At 38.4% G+C, this 20,659-nt stretch overlaps 1 protein-coding gene across 8 annotated transcripts in view; it reads left to right on the forward strand.

The window, feature by feature from the left end:
* Positions 1-20,659, forward strand: part of SPIRE1 (spire type actin nucleation factor 1) — a 239,529-nt gene that overhangs the window by 198,810 nt on the left and 20,060 nt on the right. For 5 of the 8 annotated variants that reach the window (XM_071208408.1, XM_058277276.1, XM_058277274.1 and 2 more), the window contains exons 8-9: positions 535-664; positions 12,336-12,508. In XM_071208408.1, the coding sequence (XP_071064509.1) occupies positions 535-664; positions 12,336-12,508 (303 nt within the window). Of the gene's footprint in view, positions 1-534; positions 665-7,366; positions 7,409-12,335; positions 12,509-20,659 lie in introns of all 8 variants that reach the window. The other 3 variants (XM_058277279.1, XM_058277275.1, XM_058277273.2) reach the window with 1 other exon arrangement.

The following is a 20,659-nucleotide window of genomic DNA, read 5'->3' on the forward strand; positions in this document are numbered from 1 at the left end:
ATAAACAGTTGTAAACTATAGACTATAATTAATAGTATAATTATATTTCATCAATTGTAACAAAGGTACCACACTATTTCTAAGTGTTAATAATAGGGAAAACTGTGGGTGTGGAGGGAGGTATACAGGAGCTCTATTTTCTGCATGATTTTTCTGTAAACCTACCATTTTTCTAATTTTAAAAAATAGCAAAACAAAAACAAAAATAGTGATAGTAATAGATAAAATATGGCTTACATATCAACTAATTACCTATCAAAATAGCATATAGAGAACACAATTATAACTTTAGCAGAACTGACTGCTTAAAATTAGTTGAGCACATATGGTAAAACCACACTTATGAAATCCAAAAATCTCCCTATTGCTTTAATAATGATTTGAAATGATTTGAAAAGTAGTCCTTTAGCTGTTGTTAAGTAGTGTTTTAATCAATGACTTTAATTTCATAATATTGTACTGTATAAATAGACTTAAGTAGAAAGATTTCAAAGACAACTACTTTAGCCTTTAACCATTACTTTTTTTTCTAAGGTCTCAGCCAGAAAACTAAAACCAACCCCACCACGGCCACGGAGCCTCCATGAAAGAATATTAGAAGAAATCAAAGCAGAAAGAAAGCTGCGACCTGTCTCACCAGAGGAGATTAGACGGAGCAGATTAGGTGAGTCTACTGCTTGTTGAATTCCTACCTAGGGTAACCCCCTTGCAAAACTGTGTACAACCAGTCCTCTCTACAGACATTTCAGGAAGTTCTTGCTCCTTGTTCACCTCTCTCTCTCTCTCTCGTACATGTACACTCTTACCCCCATTCTTCCTTGAAGTTTGTACTTGAAATTCACAGAATAGAACTTTCTTTTGCCATATGACATTGACCTACATGAGAGGATAATAACAGAGTGCAAAGAGCACTGCCAATTTCTCACATGTGGCTTTAGGACGATCTCCTGACCTCCTGTACATTGGTTTATCTATCAGCAGAAGGGATTACTAATTCCTGTTTTACCTACATTATGGCTTTTATGTAAGAATTAAATAGGATTATGATAAGTACCTTATAAATTTGAAGATAAGGTCTTATGATTTAGAAACATAGATATAGAAATATAGTTTCATTTCTTGTTTCTGTCATCTTAATTATAGGTTTACAGCATCAATTATTATCTAATATCACTTATTCCCAAATATCCTTTATATTTATTAAATGTTTTTTAGATATACTATAAGCACACATTGATTTTTATTTGTAGCAAGACTATGTTACAAAATGTTTATAAACATTGTTTACATGGCTCTTTTGTAATTCCCTGAAATTCAGAGACTAACTTCCTTTAGGAAAATAGTTTATAGTGGTACCTAAATAGGTAAGGAACCAGTGCTATGACACCACATTCTTCTGGTTTTCTCCTCTCACTTCTTTCTCTGCATCTTTCAGACTCTTGTTGTTCTCCCTGAGCAACCACATCTTCTCTCATGGTTTTTGTTTCTGTCTATATTCTTGCTCCCAGTCTACAGTCCAGCTATCTCTAAAAAATTCAGACCCACGCATCCAGCTCTCTGCTAGATGGAGCACCTCATAGCCTACAAAGAAGACAAACTCAGCATGTCCACAGTACACTTACCTGCTTTCTCCCAAAATCATCTCCTGTTTTTCCATCTCAGCATGGCCAAGGCAGAACCTCATCTTTGATGCCTACCTAATGGCCAAGCCCTGGTGATTTTATTTCTTAGGGTCTTTTTAGTCTTCTACTCTTCTTGCTTAGCTGCCACTGCCCTATCCTAGGCCTGGTTTATTGTATCAACCCTCTCACTGCTCTCCCTGCTTCCCATCTTTTTTTTTAAAAAGATTTATTTATTTATTTTATTTTATTCCCCCTCTCCCCCAGTTGTCTGTTCTCTGTGTCTATTTGCTGCGTCTTGTTTCTTTGTCCGCTTCTGTTGTCGTCAGCGGCACAGGAAGTGTGGGCGGCGCCATTCCTGGGCAGGCTGCACTTTCTTTCGCGCTGGGCGGCTCTCCTTACGGGACACACTCCTTGCGCGTGGGGCTCCCCTACGCGGGGGACACCCCTGCGTGGCAGGGCACTCCTTGCCCTGCTTCCCATCTTGAACTCTTCCATCACCCCCTATTGTTGTTCTTTGTTTGACTCCCTGGCTCTTCTCTTACATTGTGAACTCTGGGAGGGCAGAGACCCTATCTGTCTTGTTCTGTCCCCAGGACAATGGCTGAGCTGTAAGAAGAATTCACATATTTGTTGAAATAATGCATCATAGCTTCCAGTTACAGAGCTGTATGGTGAATAAAGTTCGTATCAGTTTATTCTTCTGTAATTTTTTTTTCAGTTTTCTTTCATTTTTTTTTTAATTAAAAAAAATTTTTCTCTCCCTTTCCCTGCCCCTCTTTCCTCCTCCCCTCCCCCCAGTTGTCTGCTCTTCTGTGTCCATTTGCTGTGTTTTCTTCTGTGTCCACTTGTATTCTTGTCAGCGGCACGGGGAATCTGTGTCTCTTTTTGTTGCATCATCTTGCTGTGTCAGCTCTCTCTGTGTGTGGCACCACTCCTGGGCAGGCTGCACTTTTTTCGCGCTGGGAGGCTCTCCTTATGGGGCGCACTCCTTGCACGTGGGGTTCCCCTACATGGGGGACACCCCTGCGTGGCACAGCACTCCTTGTGCTCATCAGCACTACGTATGGGCCAGCTCATCACATGGATCAGGAGGCCCTGGGTTTGAATCCTGGACCTGCCGTGTGGTAGGTAGATGCTCTATATGTTAAGCCAAATCCGCTTCCCCTCTTATTTTTTTAAAATTTTATTGAAATGTATCATTCATACATTGAACATCCATATAAACAATGTCTCTAATTCTTTTTTTTTTTTTAAGATTTATTTATTTATTTATTTTCCCCTTTCTCCTCCTCCCACCTTGCTGTTTTTGCTATCTGTGTTGTCTTCTCTTCTCATTTTTTTTTCCTCTAGGATTCACCGGGATTCGATCCTGGAGACCTCTGATAGGGAGAGAAGTTCCCTGTCACTTGTGCCACCTCAGTTCCTGGTTTCTAATGCACTTCACCTTGATTCTCCCCTTGTCTCTCTTTTGATGTGTCATCATCTTGCTGCGTGACTCACTTGCAAAGGGCACTGGCTCACCATGCGGGCACTTGCACAGGCCCTTGTGCGGGCCCTGGCTCACCACGCGGCACTTGCTCAGGCACTGGCTTGCTGCGCAGGCACGCTTTATCTTCTTCTTTTTCACCAGGAGGCCCCAGGGATCGAACCCAGGTCCTCAGCAAATCTGTCTATTAAAATGTTTGAAGTATGCTAAGTGATCTCCATGTGAACATTTATTTAATAATGCACCAAAACATATAAACTATGTAAACCAAGGGTCCTTATCCTAAGAGTCCTTGAATGGGCCTGAGGAGGGTGTGTGAATCTCCTAAAATATAAAAAAATAGGTACATATTTCATAAAGTGAGCATATGTGCATTTTTCTTGTGAGAGGGTCTGTAGCTTTCTTCAAAAATCTAAAGTTTCCGTAGCTGCAAAGGCATAAGAAGCCACTATGGAAAAATAAGGAATAGTAGCGTGACACTAGGTTCAAAATTTTTTTTACTATGCCTTGAGAAGGAATGATGAGAATAATAGGATTTCAATAAGACTGTATGATAAAACAAATTCATAACTATGACAAAACAAAATTTAATTATTTTTAGGAGTAGAGAGTAATTAGGCTCAGGGATTATAAACTTGAAAGGAAGTACCCATAGAATATGGAAAGAAACAAGACAGGCATAATATGCTTGGATGATTTGGATGATATTTGATATTTCATCTATTTTTCCAAAAGTTTTTAGATTTTGCTTTGGGGAGTTTGGTGAGAATAAGGCTGACAGAAGTAACGAAGAAAGTTTTCTCTAACTATTTTTATAGCTTCTCTTCTCCCTGTGAGAGCAAGTGGAATCCACTTGAAGAAATGGGGAAAATATGTAAATATTTAAAGAAGAAAATGTTATCCATGATTTCAACAACTAGAGGCATCCATTGTTAATCTACTTGTGCATTATGAAATGGGATTAAAAAACTACAGTATTCTACTTTCTTCATTTAACATTGTATGTGGCATGAACAATTTTCTACATCATTAAACATGACCAGAAACATGATTTATATGGAATTGATAGCCAAACATAGGAGTAAACTGTTTTTTGTTGTTTTAGTTTTTTGTTTTCTTACCAATTTCTCTATTGTTTACAGGCCATTTCAGTTTCTTCCTTAGTTTGAAAGTACTCTCCTAGAGCATCAGTCTTTGTTCACATCTCTGATCATTTTCTTTTTCCTAAACATCCTAATTGCTATAATCCTCAATTGCTGTCCTCCTTGTGGTATATAGAGCTTGGAAAAGATATGATCCTCATCTTACAAGAAATAATAACATCCCCTTCTGATGCAGTGTTCAGTTTTATTTTTGCCAGAGGAATTGCAGAATAAGAAGATAGAGAAAATTGAAGAACGCTTAGAGAATATATGGTATTTTATTTGCTTTACATAATAGAAAAGTAGAAAAATCTAGAGTACATAATATTTGAGTTTAAAAATGCAGAATTTTTTGAATGGCAAATGGAAGATTATTCCAAGTAGCCTGATAAAATAGACTCTTACTAAGATGAAGAGAATAATGTGCTCTCAAGTCTTGAACTAGTGTGAGAAATTTACCTGTGTAACAGGTAGTGATTTTATTCCACAAATGTGGGTAAGAAGTATGTTCCTTTAAATCAAATAAATGCCTTTATACTACTAGGCTTTTTTTTTTTTTTTTAATCCCATTTCAGTCCTTCCTGGTGCTTGAGAAGGGGATGTTTTGCCTATGCTGGGTCTCCTAGTAGCTGGTTCTTTGATTCTCCATCTAGCTGTTTTCCTTCCTGGAGATTTAGCTGTTTCCACATGGTTCCATTCCAACCTAAATGTAAGGCTGCTCCTGAAAATGTCAATAAACTGCCCAAAAAGTGTAAGCAGGAACTTATTTCCCAATAAATAGTATAATATGATACTTAGCACAGAATCCATAACCAGTTTTTTAAGAGATAATTAAAACAATGACATGCTTATTTAAAAGTGACATCCTTATTGATTTATTAGGATGAAAATACTTGAAGTATTATATCCTGATCATCAAAGAATAAGTTGCTTTTTTATTAACAAATAGTTGCTTTATTTACCGCATCCAAGATACACATCCCCTTTGTTGATGTAAGTGCTTTTGGAAACATCTACATATAATTCTGACACCTCGCTAAGTAATATTTGGGTTGTAACTCATTATTTTTTCTCCACATCATTTAAAAAAATATTATGCTGAGATTTTTGGTGGTAAATATAGACAATCTGCTGAGATACATACATTCTATTAAATGTGGATGTTAAAACTCAAGAGACTGTCTACCTGGGAAGTGTTAGGGAGACATTCTGCCTGATATGCCTGTACTTCCATCCCCACTGTAGACTTGAAGAATTCTCTTCTGGCTACAAAGATTCTTGTTTTAATCTCCAGTAGGACCTCAGGTTTCTAGATTTCAGAAGTCAGGAAGGTTGACTTTAGGTATCTACAGAGTTTCCCAAGAATAAGGAACCAACAGTAAGGATTTTGTGAAATATAGCAAAAAGCATACAAGAAGGGAGCAGATGTGGCTCAAGCAGTTGAGCACATCGGAGGTCCCGGGTTTGGTTCCCAGTGCCTCCTAAGAACAAAAAATAAGCAAACAAATGGAAAAAAAAAACAGCTCAGGGAAGCCAATGTGGCTCAGTAGTTGAGTGCTGGCTTCCCACTAACAAGGTCCTGGGTTCAATCTCTGGCCCTAGTAAATCAAAAAAAAAGGGAAGCAGCTGTGACTCAAGCAGTTGAGCTCCCATTTACCATATGGAGGACCCCAGTTCATTCCCCAGGAGCTCCTGGTAAAAAAAGAAAAATGACATCCCAGACCTTCGTGGCGCAGCACAGGGGCCCCCTGCACAGTGAAGCAGCTCACCAAAAAGACAATGACATAACCAGATAGGAAAAATGATTAACATCTCAAATCATCTTGTCCTATTTAATATGAAAAGGATTTAGCAGAAAGGCAGAAAGAATATGACAAAGATGTTCACAGAGACATTGCTTTAGCCTCAGCAGTTTTGGAGGATCTTAGGAATACTGGTAGATGTAGTTTCGAAGTGGAGTAAGAAGACTTGCACTTTGTGGTAGAGGAAAGGGGGAAAGACCCTGTCACCATCTGAAGCATAAGGCTTCAGTGTTTGATGAGGCGGGTTCTAAACAATAGTGGAAAGCTGAGCTTAGGTCATAGAAAAGCTGTTCTTTCTTTGATGCATGATACTCAAGATAATGGTAAGAATTTTGGGCAACAGTAAAAATAGATAATTCTCACCTTCATGTATACCCAAATTCATCAAATCTATGGAATAACATTTTAACAGCTTTATTGAGATATAATTTGCATACTATAAAATATACCTATTTAAAGCATACAACTCAAATGTTTTTAATGTGTGCAATAAATTTTTCAAAGGGCATTTGAACAAATGGCCTTAAAAGGAAAGAAATAATTTTATTAGTGGTAAAGTATAATTGTTGAGCTTTTACTGTGTCAAGCACTGTTCTAAACACCTTTTTGTATGAAGTCACTTAATCTTCATACTATTCCTATGAGATAGGCACCATTATTCCCATTTTACAGATGAAGTAATTGAGGTATGGAGAGGTTAAGTAACTTGCCCATTATCACATTGCTAGTAACTGGCGTTGCTGAGAGTCAGGCTCAGGCAGTCTGGCTCCTGAGGCCTCTTGCTTAACTGCTAGGTAACACTACCTTGAATAGGCTGTTTATTGATACATTGTGATGCTATTTCCTGAATGAATATTTTTATAAAATACTTCACCTTGATTCAGAGATCTAAATTTTCATTCTGCAAATGAATTATTGAAGACTATATTCATTCTAAAATTTTAGAAAGTTTTTTATGATTCCTTAAATTATATTTTAAAACATGGCTATTTTTTTTTCTTTTGATCTGTTTTATGTTTAAGTCAAAAATCCTATTCTGATTCTTTAAAAATATATTGTTATCATGTTTTCATCTTTAGAGTGATCTTTAAAAAGTTTTTATTTTATTGTTACTCCATTTCTTGTCTTAGTGATATAATTGAAACTAAGACTATTACATGGTTTTAATATATTTCAGATTTTTATTCACTAGCCTCTGCCACAGATTCTGCAATGTGAAACTAAAGGTCTTCTTTAACACCTCACCCTATTTTTGTCCTCACTATATATTTCTAACAGCTGAATTATTTTCTTTTTATTGTTTTCTTTTTTCAGCAATGCGGCCACTTAGCATGTCTTACAGTTTTGACTTGTCAGGTAAAAAAAAAAAAGGGGGCACTTTCACACCTGATGTGGGTGTTGTGGTTTCTGTGAAATGCATTTCATTCATCTGCTTGCTCAAGCATGTCAAAAAAAAGAAAATTGAAAGGCTTCTTCTAAGCTATGGTCAGTAAAATAAAACATTCTGTTTAATTGAAAGCAGTATACTTTAGAAAAAGTTTGAACTGTAAATCTGTTGCTTTTCAAGTGGGCTTGTTGGAGAACCACAGCCTTGTACTTAGTTTTGCATCTGGCTGCTGTCCTTTATGTGGGCTGGCACCCAGACAGTGATGTAGAAGTCTAAAGCAGAATTTTGCCCTAAGAGAATAAAAATACCTTTTTAAGAAATAAGGTTGGATGCTTCCTATCATCTAAAGCACTCAGTTGTGTAAGTGTTAAACTCAAAACTGTAAACTTTTTCAGACTTTCTCTCAGGACTCTGTGTTGCTTTGGACTTGATCTCAAGAGTCCAAACAATGATGACCACAGTGTCTCAACAGTAGCTCTTCTTGTACCGCTGCCCTCCTGAACGGTTGAGCCTAGGCATGAATGATTCTGAATGTTAGTTAAGAGTGTAAAAATATAAGAGCATTATAATAGCTTTGGCTCTAATATAAAATTATATGCCCTCGATTTGTAGTACAAGTTTTAGAGCTCTCTGTTTAATAGATATTAATAGTGGAACGGGTAGCTATTAATGACTAACTCTGTAAGACAGACCCCTTCTTTGTTAATAGAGTTTTAAAACTATATAAGTCAATTTTCAAAGCCAACTTAATGCCAATAAAATATTTTGCAACTTTGAATTTTTAATTTTGGGAGTTAAATAAGAAAAGATGCCATTAATAATTTCTTCCAGATTTTTATTTTCCTTTATATGCCATGGCTTACCTCTTAAGATTCAAAGAATTATTAGCATGCCTTACATGCAAGTTTAGATTTAAAAAGCCAGAGAGTTCTAGTATCATATTCTATATATGAATATTTACTGAATATCTTCCAACACTGCTTGTTCCCAGCTGTTTTTAAAATTTCTGTTTATTCTTATAGGACTCAGGCATGACTCTAATATTTGTGTTTTTGAAAAAGATGAATATTTCACAATCTTCATTTAATATTTTTTAACTGACCACAGAAGAGCTTTTTCTATTTCCTTTATCCATTTAATAAATTTTATTTTATCATCCATTGCCTTAAGCAGAGTAACCCTGTGGAGAAAAAATGGTCTTGAAATGTTTTGGAACATATACATTGCTACTGATCTCTAAAAATTGGCAAAATACATGACAGACAATTTATCCCTTGAATATCTACCAAAGATGTTTCCATCAGTTGGCCTGTAAGGAAATGGCTAGCTCTCTAAACACATTGACTACTGGCCGGTATGAATTAGCCCAGGTGGCTGAGCTGGACACTCAACCACATTATAATAGAGATAATATGTTGCTGTGGGAGGGAGCACTCTCTGGTACTGAAACTCCTTGATGTAAAGGAGTAAAATGACTTTTATCTGGTTCATTGCTTACCATTTGCTATAATTTATTTTGGACTTAAGGTTCTTCATGATGTCCAATTGCTTCATTCTCAGTTTCTCAGCTTTTGTGTTTTGCATTATTTCATTTGGCTAACCAATTAAAATTGCCCTAAATAAAAATGGAAAAGGTGATCCTTTCTTCTAACCTAAATGCAGATTGGAATACATTTCTTCTCTAAGTTGCAAAATGAACAAACTAAGAAGTAAACATTTAAATACGTACCAAAGAGAGTACATCTGAACTTTCAGTGCAGAATAAAATATAATGAAGTATATTCTATTGCTTAGGTATGTCTTAGAAATATTAATTCTTAGTGGAGAACCATAACAGTACATTCAGCATTAATTAAGGTGAGTATAATTTTTCCTATGCATTTATTAAATGTATAATCAATATCATCATATTTTCTCCAACTAAATAAGGCAGCAGCTGGGTATGTTTAATATATATAAAGTTATTAAAGCATTTATTATCATGGGTATATATTTTACATTCTGAACCTAAAGTATGTGACTCACAAAGCCATAGCTAGCATCTTAAATATTTTGCTTATTTATAAATGGAATCAGTTTTTTTTCACAAGAAATGTGGTCTTATATAGTAATATATATATAATATAATATATTATATATATAGTAATATATATATAATTCAAAGTCTAATCCAAGTATTTGATTTTCCTCAATTTATTCCTTGAAGTTATAATGAGCACTTAGTCATTTGAATAGAAAAATATAAGTATTCAAACTACTTAAAAATATCTTTTAAAATTATGTTTAAATGGGTCTTTTAAAAATATGTCATATGAAATAGAATCACAGTATTTAATCTGTCATGTGGACACCATCCTAAAATCTGACTTCTACATAACCCATTTTTTGTCAGTTCCATTTATCTCAGAGCTTTACATTTAGTACAAGGTGTTTATTTGAGCTGTTTAGATGAGTGCAATTGATATTTACCAATCTCATAGTTTTCAGGTCATTGGAAAGCTATTGGGCAATTTCTCACATCCCCTCATTAAGAGTGAAACAAACTTATGGCACTTCCTGTCATATAACAGCATTTCTGGAACTTCAGTATGCATATCACCTTCATGATTTTTACCAGACTTAGATTCCACTTGTATTATCACCTATTTAATTTTTATAACCCATTTATTTTTAAAATCTACCATATATGACTTTATGTTTTCTTAATATCCATAAAACTATGGATCTGATTTAGCAGTTATATATTTTTCTGAAACATATTAAGATGACCATTAAAACTGTTTCAGTATTCTTCTGTGCACCACCAATGGTGTAAATACAGTGTCACCCTTAGGGAAAATGACTTTAGGTTGGATATGTGAGACCAGCTTTGGGAAGCAGACTGTGTTCTTCTCATTACTGTACCTATAATCTGGGGAATGTCCTGCTCCCAGTAAATGGTAGGAACCTCCACTGGAATATGGATAGCTGAGAAAGATGAAAGAATGTGTGTCTTCTTTCTAAAAGATTAATTACTACAACATGAACAGTCCTAGAGGAAATATAATAAGATACAATTTTTTAAAATACACTTCTTTAAGACCATGTTTAAACACCTATTCCCTTTTTTCCCCTTGCATAAGAATCAGCACAATTATCTCCTCTTTTGCTGTCCAGAAAATTTTAAAATTATTCTTGTAGGTGTGGCAGTCCACTGCTCCCTGCCTCTCCCTATGAAAGCATTTTAACGTTTATAATTTGTGTAAAAACTTGATGATTTTACCTTTTTTTTTCCCCTTCAGCATCCCTACTCCCCTAATTATTTACTTTCTCAAGCTATTTAAAACCTGAGTAGGTAATAATCAAATAAATGCACGTTTTATCAACTTACCTATTCCTTCCCTCCCTTACCCCACTACCTCTTCCTTTCTAGCTTACTCAAACCCTTCAAGTTTACACAGGCATATCCTCTGGCCCTCTTGATCTCTAAAAATAAACAGAAATTGTTTGTAAATATTATATGTATCTTTTGCAGTGATAAATAATTTATATGGTTCTTTTAAATAATGTCAAGGAAGTTTGTACTAGATAGAACACATTTACATACTGAATGTTTCCTGAAAATCTACCTCTTTTACTTCAAGTATACAGGTATTATTTGCTGAAAAAAAGAAAGGCTATTAGAAATAGACCATTCTTGTATTCTATAATAACTTTACTTAAAGTGCTTTCTCCCCTAAAGGAGCATTAATCATCTTTTTTTATGTCAGTACTTAGCCTACCTTTACCGCCAAGCACAGTAGATTTATAGATCATTCCATGTATAAAGGTCAGTTCCTTGGGCTGATCTGTAAACTAAATTATGCAATGATTGCTTTTTCATTTTAATACTCCAATTTAGTAATTATTAAATTTAGTCCATGTTTAACTTTTCATTTGAAATACTGAAGAAACCAATTCTACTTACATTGGAAAATAATAGGCTAATATTACAGCAAAGAAGGGTTTTAGAATCAGTACTAAAAGGATTTAGGTGTCAGCCCACTGCACACTAGCTCTATGACTTTGGCTGATCCTCTGAGCCTTACTTAGCTCACTTGTTTGCAAATGAGGATAAAATCCTGTTAATAATTGCAGACATGTATTGTGTGCTTCCTGTACTAGGCACAGTATTAAGTAAGCATTTCATATGCAATTATTCACTCCTTCAGTTCTCATAAGCCTGTGTCTGTTATTATCCCCACTTTACAGATGAGAAAACTCTTGAGTCAGGTCCCTTGCTCCAGGTCAGACAGCTAGCTTAAAGCCAGACTTTGAACCCAACAGTCTACATCTTACTATATTATACTCCTTCTTTCCTGTCATTTGTTTTATTGCTTTTCTATCCAAATGTGAGCTGTTAATACAAATCAGATTTATTACAGGAACTATATCCCAGAGTCTTTGTGTATACATTAAATATGTTTATATGAATATGAGATTAATATCTATTTTTATTTTTTGCCCAGTAAGGCGTTTTATGTGCTGTCTCTTTTATCCATCCCTCATACGCTCTTTAGAAGATATAAAGTAAAACTACCCTCTCCGGATCTCAATTTCTTCATTTGTAAAATGGAGTTGTTGGAGTCAGTTTTATCTATGAGATTTCTCTCAGCTTTAAATTCTAATCTATAAATGTGAATATTTAATTATTCATTTAAAGATTTCTTTTTACATGAATTTTACAGTTAATATTTAACAAAAAATATTTTATAAAAATATGCTTTACTGTAGGAAACCTCTGTGATGTATTTGAGCTACAGGAAAATTCTTTGTTGCTCGGTGTGTTCTTCCAGAAATGTGGGAAAAGCACATTTGGTCTACTGATTGCCTCTCTTGATTCAAAAAAAAAGTAAGCATTTGCCTTTCTTTTACCAGATGTAACCACCTCTGAATCTCCAAAGAATGTGGTAGAACCACCTATGGTGAATGGAGGTTTAACATCCCAAGCCAAAGGCAGTGGTGTCTGTGCCCCGCGGCAGGTTCCAGTACAGCGGAAAAAACTCCTCAAAGCTCCAACTCTGGCCGAGCTAGACAGCTCTGACTCGGAGGTGAGTCCCTTGAAAGCCCCGGGAGCTGGAGCCCTCAGACGGGTTTACTTATCACATCACTGCAGCTGTGGCTTCTTCAGTCAGCTCTTTCCCTTCTTTCAGTCAGTAAAACTAGGATTACATTTCATTTGGTTAGCAAGAAAGGAACGTGGCTCATTTACTGCTATTTAGTAAGGACCAAGTAGTGGCTAACAGAGTGTAGAGTGAATTCTCAGTATTGACATCCTTTTAAATTATAGTTACTTATAGAATAAACCATTTTCAAAGTTTTATTACCTTGAATATTTTCCCTTGTGTTTTGGAAAGGAAAAAATGCAAAAAGAACAAAACAAAAAAACAACCATCTGTCTATAAATTCTTTTTCCTCTAAAACACACATACAGGGAAGTGGACTTGGCCCAGTGGTTAGGGCGTCCGTCTACCACATGGGAGGTCTGCAGTTCAAACCCTGGGCCTCCTTGACCTGTGTGGAGCAGGCCCATGCGCAGTGCTGATGCGCACTAGGAGTGCCGTGCCATTCAGAGGTGTCCCCCGCATAGGGGAGCCCCACGCACAAGGAGTGCGCCCCGTAAGGAGAGCTGCCCAGTGCGAAAGAAAGTGCAGCCTGCCCAGGAATGGCATTGCACACACGGAGAGCTGACACAGCAAGATGATGCAGCAAAAAGAGACACAGATTCCCGGTGCCGCTGATAAGGATGGAAGTGGTCACAGAGGAACACACAGTGAATGGACACAGAGAGCAGACAACTGGGGGGAGTGGGGAAGAGGAAAGAAATTAAAAAAATAATAAAATAAAACACAAATACACATACTTAAGCTCGTTCTTTCTGTAATAGTAAAACCAAAAAGTCCACCAAAAGAAAGGCCTTTGCTGGTGTTCCCAAGGGTCCATCCTTCCTGGACTGTTCTTTCTACCCCATTCTGCCCTGGGGGGAAAACTCTCACATCCTTCATCACCCACCTGTAAGCTGATGCTCCCCCAGTCTCTCGCTGGCCTTACGCGGCAGCTTTAGTACATCATTGCCTGTTGGGTCTCTCCACCGCCAGGTCCTCAAAATCAACCTTTGGGTAAAATGAAATCTCACTTCTTCCCACCCTCCTCCATAATCCCCCTGCCAAACCAAAACACACACACACCAAAAACAAAACTAGCTCCATCCTTCCCACATCTCTCCAAGTTAGAATTTGGGAGATTTATATTCTTTAACTCTCATTCTGCTCTCATTAATCTCTACCCAATCCAGCCAATACCTATCAAAACAAATTTACTGCTAAATTCTTTTCAAGTGTTAGAGACAATGAGGAAAAATTCTTATTACTGTCTGACTCCAGCATTCACTGTCCATTTCTCTCTACCAGTCTATCTGATCTTTTTCCTTCCTTACTCCCCCCTCCCCAATTCCATCTTCCACACAACCACCAGAGTATTTACCACTTTTCTGTTTTAAAGCCTTCCCAAGTCCTCCTTTTGCATACTTACAGAATATACAATCCATGTTCCCTAATAAGATGTCTTAAAAGCCTCTGATTGGATTGATCCCTGCCAATGCCACCAGTCTCATTTTAAATTACTCCCTGCTGCAAATTGTATTCTTCGGCCACACTCAGCCATGTGTCCTTCCCTGTCTCTGTGCTTAGCCATGTTTGCAGTCCACCCCTACTCCTAACTCCTCTTCATCCTTCCCTTCCCTTCCCTTAGGAAGTCTTACCTGACATTGCTGCCCCATGAGGACCCCCATCTCAGTGATTCTGTAATAACCTTTCCTTCTTTCTATTTTAGAGCGCTTAACTCTTTGTATCTAAATATCCCTTTTTGTCTATCCCTCTCAACAGACTGCAAGTTCCCTGAGAAGAGGGACTGTCCCTAATTCACTTTGCTCTCTAATTCCTAATATCCAATAGATACTCAAGTATTTAAATATATTTGTACTAACCTTTAAGGACAATGTCATAATTAAAAGAGCATCTAACTCTTCAATGTCCAATGCAGTAGCCACTAACCACATGTGGCTATTTAAATTAATTAGAATTAAATAAATTAAAAACTAGTTTCTTAGTCTCACCTGTGGCTAGTAGTACCATACTAGAAAGTGCAGAAAACATTGCCATTGTCATAGATCAGGGGTTCTTAACCTTTTTTGTTTCACAGACCCTTTTGCCAGTCAGTTGAAAACCATGGTCCATTACTAAGTCCACACTGTGCTGTGCATTAGTTAATAAATATATCACATCTGTACCAACACATCCCCACAAGAATAATGTGGTGTTTGTTTTTTTTAATTTAAATTCAAGCTCATTGACCCCTTGTTAAAAACCCTGTCAAGGATGGTTCTATTGGACAATGCTGATCTAACTAAAAAGATGTCATGAGCATGCCTTCCTTTACTCCCACTGACCTACTTTTAACTCTTTTTTTTTAGTTTTCTTTCATGTACCTCCACTAAGACAAAAAATATGTACAAGTCCCATGATAAGATACATTTACAGCCTCTAGAATCTTCTTAGTAGTTCTTTTTTTTTTTAAGATAATGTGCTGAAACCCCAAATCTCAACCTTGAGATGATTTGCTATGCACACTACTCAGTCAAATGTAGGTTATTTCCACCCAACTACCCGTCATCAGTTAGAATATTAAGTAGGAAGTAAGGTGTGAAAATGTTAGCACTCGATTTCATCTAACACTGACCTTTGTCGCTGGCTGCTGGCTTAAGCTTAAATGAATCAATTCTGTCAGTGATAGTAGAAATCTCAAAGATTCATGGAACAAAGTGATCTTAGATGATGGCCTGGAAATAAGCACATTTCTCCCTTCCTCTTCATTTTTTTTTTTTTTTTGAAGATTTATTTATTTATTTAATTTCCCCCCCTCCCCTGGTTGTCTGTTCTTGGTGTCTATTTGCTGCGTCTTGTTTCTTTGTCCGCTTCTGTTGTCGTCAGTGGCACGGGAAGTGTGGGCGGCGCCATTCCTGGGCAGGCTGCACTTTCTTTTCACGCTGGGCGGCTCTCCTTACGGGCGCACTCCTTGCGCGTGGGGCTCCCCCATGCGGGGGACACCCTTGCGTGGCACGGCACTCCTTGCACGCATCAGCACTGCGCATGGCCAGCTCCACACGGGTCAAGGAGGCCCGGGGTTTGAACCGCGGACCTCCCATATGGTAGACGGATGCCCTAACCCCTGGGCCAAGTCCGTTTCCCCCTCTTCAATTTAAAATGGCTGTTTTTAAATACTATAGAAAAGCTAGTTGAAAATATTAAATGTGGGAAGGTCTATGTTTCTTTTTTTCTTAAAGAACTATAAAACTTCTAAGTATTTGAAACTTTAACATTTAGAAAACACTGATAAACAGAAGCCTTTTCACCTGTATTTCAGAATTGGACTTTGTAATAATTGAAGTTTTAATAAAGTTTCTAATGATGAAGCACAGCTTTAATTTGATAAAAGAAGAACTTTTCCTGCAATTTAATATCTCACAGCTTTTTTGAGCAATTAGTGAATCAGACAGCATCCCATTCATAAAGTAGAAGGAAGCTTTGCTGAGGGAGTAGAAAGGAGAAGCTCATGGTGGGCAAATGCGAAAGTAAGTGAGGAAATGTTCTCATTGGCTGATGTTAAGTTTCCATTCTACCTAGAAGGTTCTTGCAAAGTGGGGGGCAGGTGGTTGCTGAGGAATGAGGAAGTTAACTGGCCATAACTGATTGGCTGTATTTAAATTTGGTTTTGTGGGCAAGCCGGGCATTTATAGGAAATAGAAACTAGCTTAGGTTTTTGGTTTTGCTGCTGTGGGCTTTAGTACAGGCACCTCCATGTTGGGCCACTAGATTTTATGTATCAAATTTCATAGTGCTTGATTAGTTTTGTTCATCCTGAAAGCTATCTTATGTTTAGCTGCTTTCAGATTACCTATTGGCTGGCTGAAACAGACTCAGAAGAATGTCTTTGATAATTAGTTGAAGTTTGCATCGACATGGATGAAGCACCTCACATCCCTCCCCAAGCTTCCCTTACGGTATAAATTGGTGCCTGTGGTCCATACAGAAGGTGCCCTGTTCCTGGTTCTAGCCGTATGGCCTGCAGGATGCTACATCTTGTCAGCCGTCACTTCCCATTCATCTGATGAGGAAATGTGATTCCATGATCTTCAGGTCTCTTCCAGTTCCAGAATTTTGCATTTCTACCCCAGCAGTATAAAACTGGAAAAGTCATTGAGGAATTCTATTTTCCCCACGTTAATTATGCCTGATGCCAGTAGATTCCTAAACCAAGATCAAGTAACCTCTGGTCATGTTTGCTTACTTATAAAGGGCCACAAGTACAAGCTTTTAAATATATCCACATCACATTATTCAAGCTCTCTTCATTCGTATGTTACAGTAATTTTCTGTTTCTATACATTCTTTATCTTTTTCTATTTTTTTCACCAACTTCTTTTTCCCAGTCAAATATTTATTGAATGCCTTTGTATTAGATATCATTTCAGTGAGTACTAAGGGTGGAAACAGAAATAAGATGTCCTTTGCCCTCTAGTTGCTTATCACTTAAATGTGAAATAAAAGACATTCTACTTAAGAATTATTGCAAGTGTTTAGTGAGCACCCACTATCTGCCAGGCATGTTTCAGGGTGCTTAGTGTGTGACTAGACCACAGAAGTTCATGGACTACCGAGGTCAGTGCTCTGGAATGACTGGGGAAGCCTCACAGAAGAGGTTGAACTCAGGTTTTGGCCTCGGGTAAGCGTCATAGACTGGCAAGGGCTTTTACTTTGTTGTCTGATACTTAACTGTGTGGTGTTATGGTGTGTTTTCATATTTCTCCTCTACTAGACCCTAATTTTTTTTAAACAAATCAATTTTAGCGATACATGTTATTAAAACATAAAATTCATCTAAACTTTACAATCAGGTAGTATTTGGTATAATCACATAGTTGTGCATTCATTATTAGAGCATTTTCATTATGTCAATAATAATAAAAAAAAAACAACAGACAAAAATCTTCACCTCAGGGCAAAATTAAGGTTTGATTCAAATCTCTGTTGCTTACTCCATGCCTGGCAGGTGGTGGCTATGCTGATTTGATTAATGAATTCCTGGCAGAGGTTATACCTTGAACAAAGACTAAGTCAACATTCAGGGCTATAAGTGGAGAAAAGTAGAGACCAAATAAAAGGAGTATCAAGAAAGACTGATCTTACTCTTTTCCTTCCTTCCTGTCAATTTTACAACCTACTTCCCCTTTTTTCCTTCCTTCCTTCCTTCCCATTTAATGAATGGCTTCCAAACTTTCTTTTAAGCACAAAACCCTGTCTTCAAACCAGATTTTTACAGAAGAGAAGTGTCAGTCAGCTAGAAACAGGGGCAAGTGGAGAGCCCTGCCCACTGCCACTCAGGCCCATCCTTCAGTGCCTTTTTGACCTGGGGGAGTCATTTGGAACTCTTTTTCCACTTTTAGAGATGCATCGCACTATCAAGTGAAAGCTCTCACTCTCAGGCTGCCACTGCCTCCACCGCCTCCCAAATGCCCTCTTTGCACTCCCTCCATTCTGAAGCACTTGAGATGACTGATGGCGAGGTCAGAACTGGTACTGCAAAACCTGTCAAAGACTGATTTTCTCCTAGGGAAAAAGCAGTGACTCTTCTGCAAAGTGAACATTTTATTCAATCCTGATATAGAATGTGCTGTTATGCTTATGTACATTTCTTTAGCTTATTGATTCATCCCATCAGAGATTGTTTTTTATATTTTAAGAAATATCTTCTAGCTACCAAAGTACCTAAACAGACAGACTTTTTTATGTGCTCTGATTTAGTCTCATTTTCCATAGAGACTTACTTGCAGGACAGTTGCAAAAATATACCAACTCCCTACAGAGAACTCCAACATACTCCCCACCCTGTTTAGACAATTCTGGCAGCCCCCAGTGACACTTCCCTCTGGAGCAGGGCAGCCAGGAAGGAAGCCCTTCTCCTGCTGCCAGAGTTCTGAACATAGCATTATTGCAGCTAGGACATGGTTAAGAGTCACTGGATGGGCCACAGAACCAGAAAAGACTTAGCTTAGTGAGTGTCAGAGACTAGTAACTGATATGAGATAGCAAAAACAAGCAAATTTCAGGAAATCAGGTCAGGCAATAAGAAAGACTAATGTTCCAAATATGGCAGACACCCATTAAAATTCCTCAGGGAGCAGAGGCAGGCAAAGGGTGTTTAGACAGCAGAATAGAACTGACCGGTAAGCAGGTGTTTGTGCACACAGGTGCGTGTACACACACATACATTTTCTTTCTTGCTCAGCACATCTGACCTCTGAAATCTCCGGGCTCCCTTCCTGGTGTTTGTGATTCCTCTGGGACAGGAACTAATCCCAGTGAAGATGACTTTTCGAGCAATCATAAGTTGGGGGCAGCTGCCTGAGGCGGGCATGCAGAGACAGAGGCCCATGTGCAGCCCTGGGGAGCCAATCTTGAAAGGCCTTGAGCAGGCCTGTGTCCCCCAGCTGACTGTGTCAGCCCTGCCCTCCTCGGGCCAGGTTCCTGGCAGCATACAGTGGGAGCCGCTCAGACGAGTCAGGAGAAGTGGGAAGGGGTCCGGGATCATGCACACACCTCAGAGTTCCGGGTGAGTGTGTCCACAGCTCTGCCAGAGCCACAGGGTCTCTAGGAGCCTGTCCTCAAGCCACCAAGAAGCTGGGCCGTACTGTGTGTGCTGTCTCTTGCTTCCATGCTGTTTTGCTTTTAGGTGAGGGTGTATGTAACTTTTCCCCATTCCTAGCTGTGGAGGGTGCACCATCAAGTTTTCTAGGGCAGGGTGGGGGTAAAGAATTTTCTTTATGTTTTGTGTAGTGCAACCACTTTGTCCTCAGGTCCTTAGGTCTTTAGGACTCTGTGGTTTGTAGATTTCTGCCCTTGAGTGAAGAACTGTATGAGGATCCAGTGTTTGCCCAGTATAAGAAAATTCAGAAAGTAAAGGAAATCTTTATGAGCCTTTTTAAAACTCCGTCAAACTCTGAGTATCTTTTAACCTTGGAGAATGCATGAGTCAGTGTGTGTATAAGTGTGTGTGTATATATATATATGTATCTGTATATCTTATGTGGTGGGGGGTTGCTATCTTGGTCTACACTTATTATAGGATAATGGAGTGTAATGATGCTAGAATTTCTAGAATTGGCATCTGGCTGGCATAAAGCAGCATGGCTAGCCTTTGGTGGAGCAAATGGGATGTGGTTCAGGGCTTTCTGTAGAACTCACAGTTATAAGGAGGTGGAGAGGCTCTAGAATGTCTAATTATAGGCCACCTTTAGTTTTATATTTTAGATAATATCCAGCTCACAGACACGCTCCACCAACTTCTGGACTTAGTATAGGCAGACCCTCTGAACACACATCGCAGCATGCTGCCTGGTGATGTGGGGGGCTGAGGACAAGGTTTCCAATCTCTCTTTGCTTCTGTTTTATCCTTTATAAAGGGGTACAGTCACTCCACTGCCTCATCATGTCCCAAGGATTCCCTGTCCATGTGAAATACCTGGGGGAAGCGGACATGGCTCAACTGATAGAGTGTCTGTCTACCATACGGGAGTGTCTGGGGTTCGATACCCAGGGCCTCCTGACCTGTGTGGTGAGCTGGCCCATGCACAGAGCTGCCGTGCGCGAGGAGTGCCGTCCACACGGGTGCCCCTGCATGGGGGTGCCCCATGTGCAAGGAGTGCCCCCTGCAAGGAGAGCAGCCCCGCGTGAAAAGAAACGTAGCCCACCCAGGAGTGGCGCCACACACACAGAGAGCTGACGCAGCAAGATGATGCAACAAAAAAGAGACACAGTTTCCCGGTGCCATCGAGAGTGCAGCAGACACAGAAGAATGCACAGCGAGTGGACACAGCAGACAACTGGGGGGGAGGGGGAGGGATAAGTGGAGAGAAATAAGTAAAATAAAATAAAATAAAATAAAATACCCAGAACAGTGCTTGGAACACCTAGCAAACAGTTCAGAAACGGTGGTAGTAGTGGCTTTTTGTATGGTTCAAATACTATAGAAAATACCATAAATATATAACACATTTTTCATTGCTACATATAACTTACAAATTTAAAAATACTCTCTACACCTGTAACATTTCTAGGTACTTTGTGTCCATTGTGAAAAGCAAGGTA

This window comes from Dasypus novemcinctus, chromosome 16 (assembly GCF_030445035.2).
Source record: "Dasypus novemcinctus isolate mDasNov1 chromosome 16, mDasNov1.1.hap2, whole genome shotgun sequence".
Lineage (NCBI taxonomy): Eukaryota > Metazoa > Chordata > Mammalia > Cingulata > Dasypodidae > Dasypus > Dasypus novemcinctus.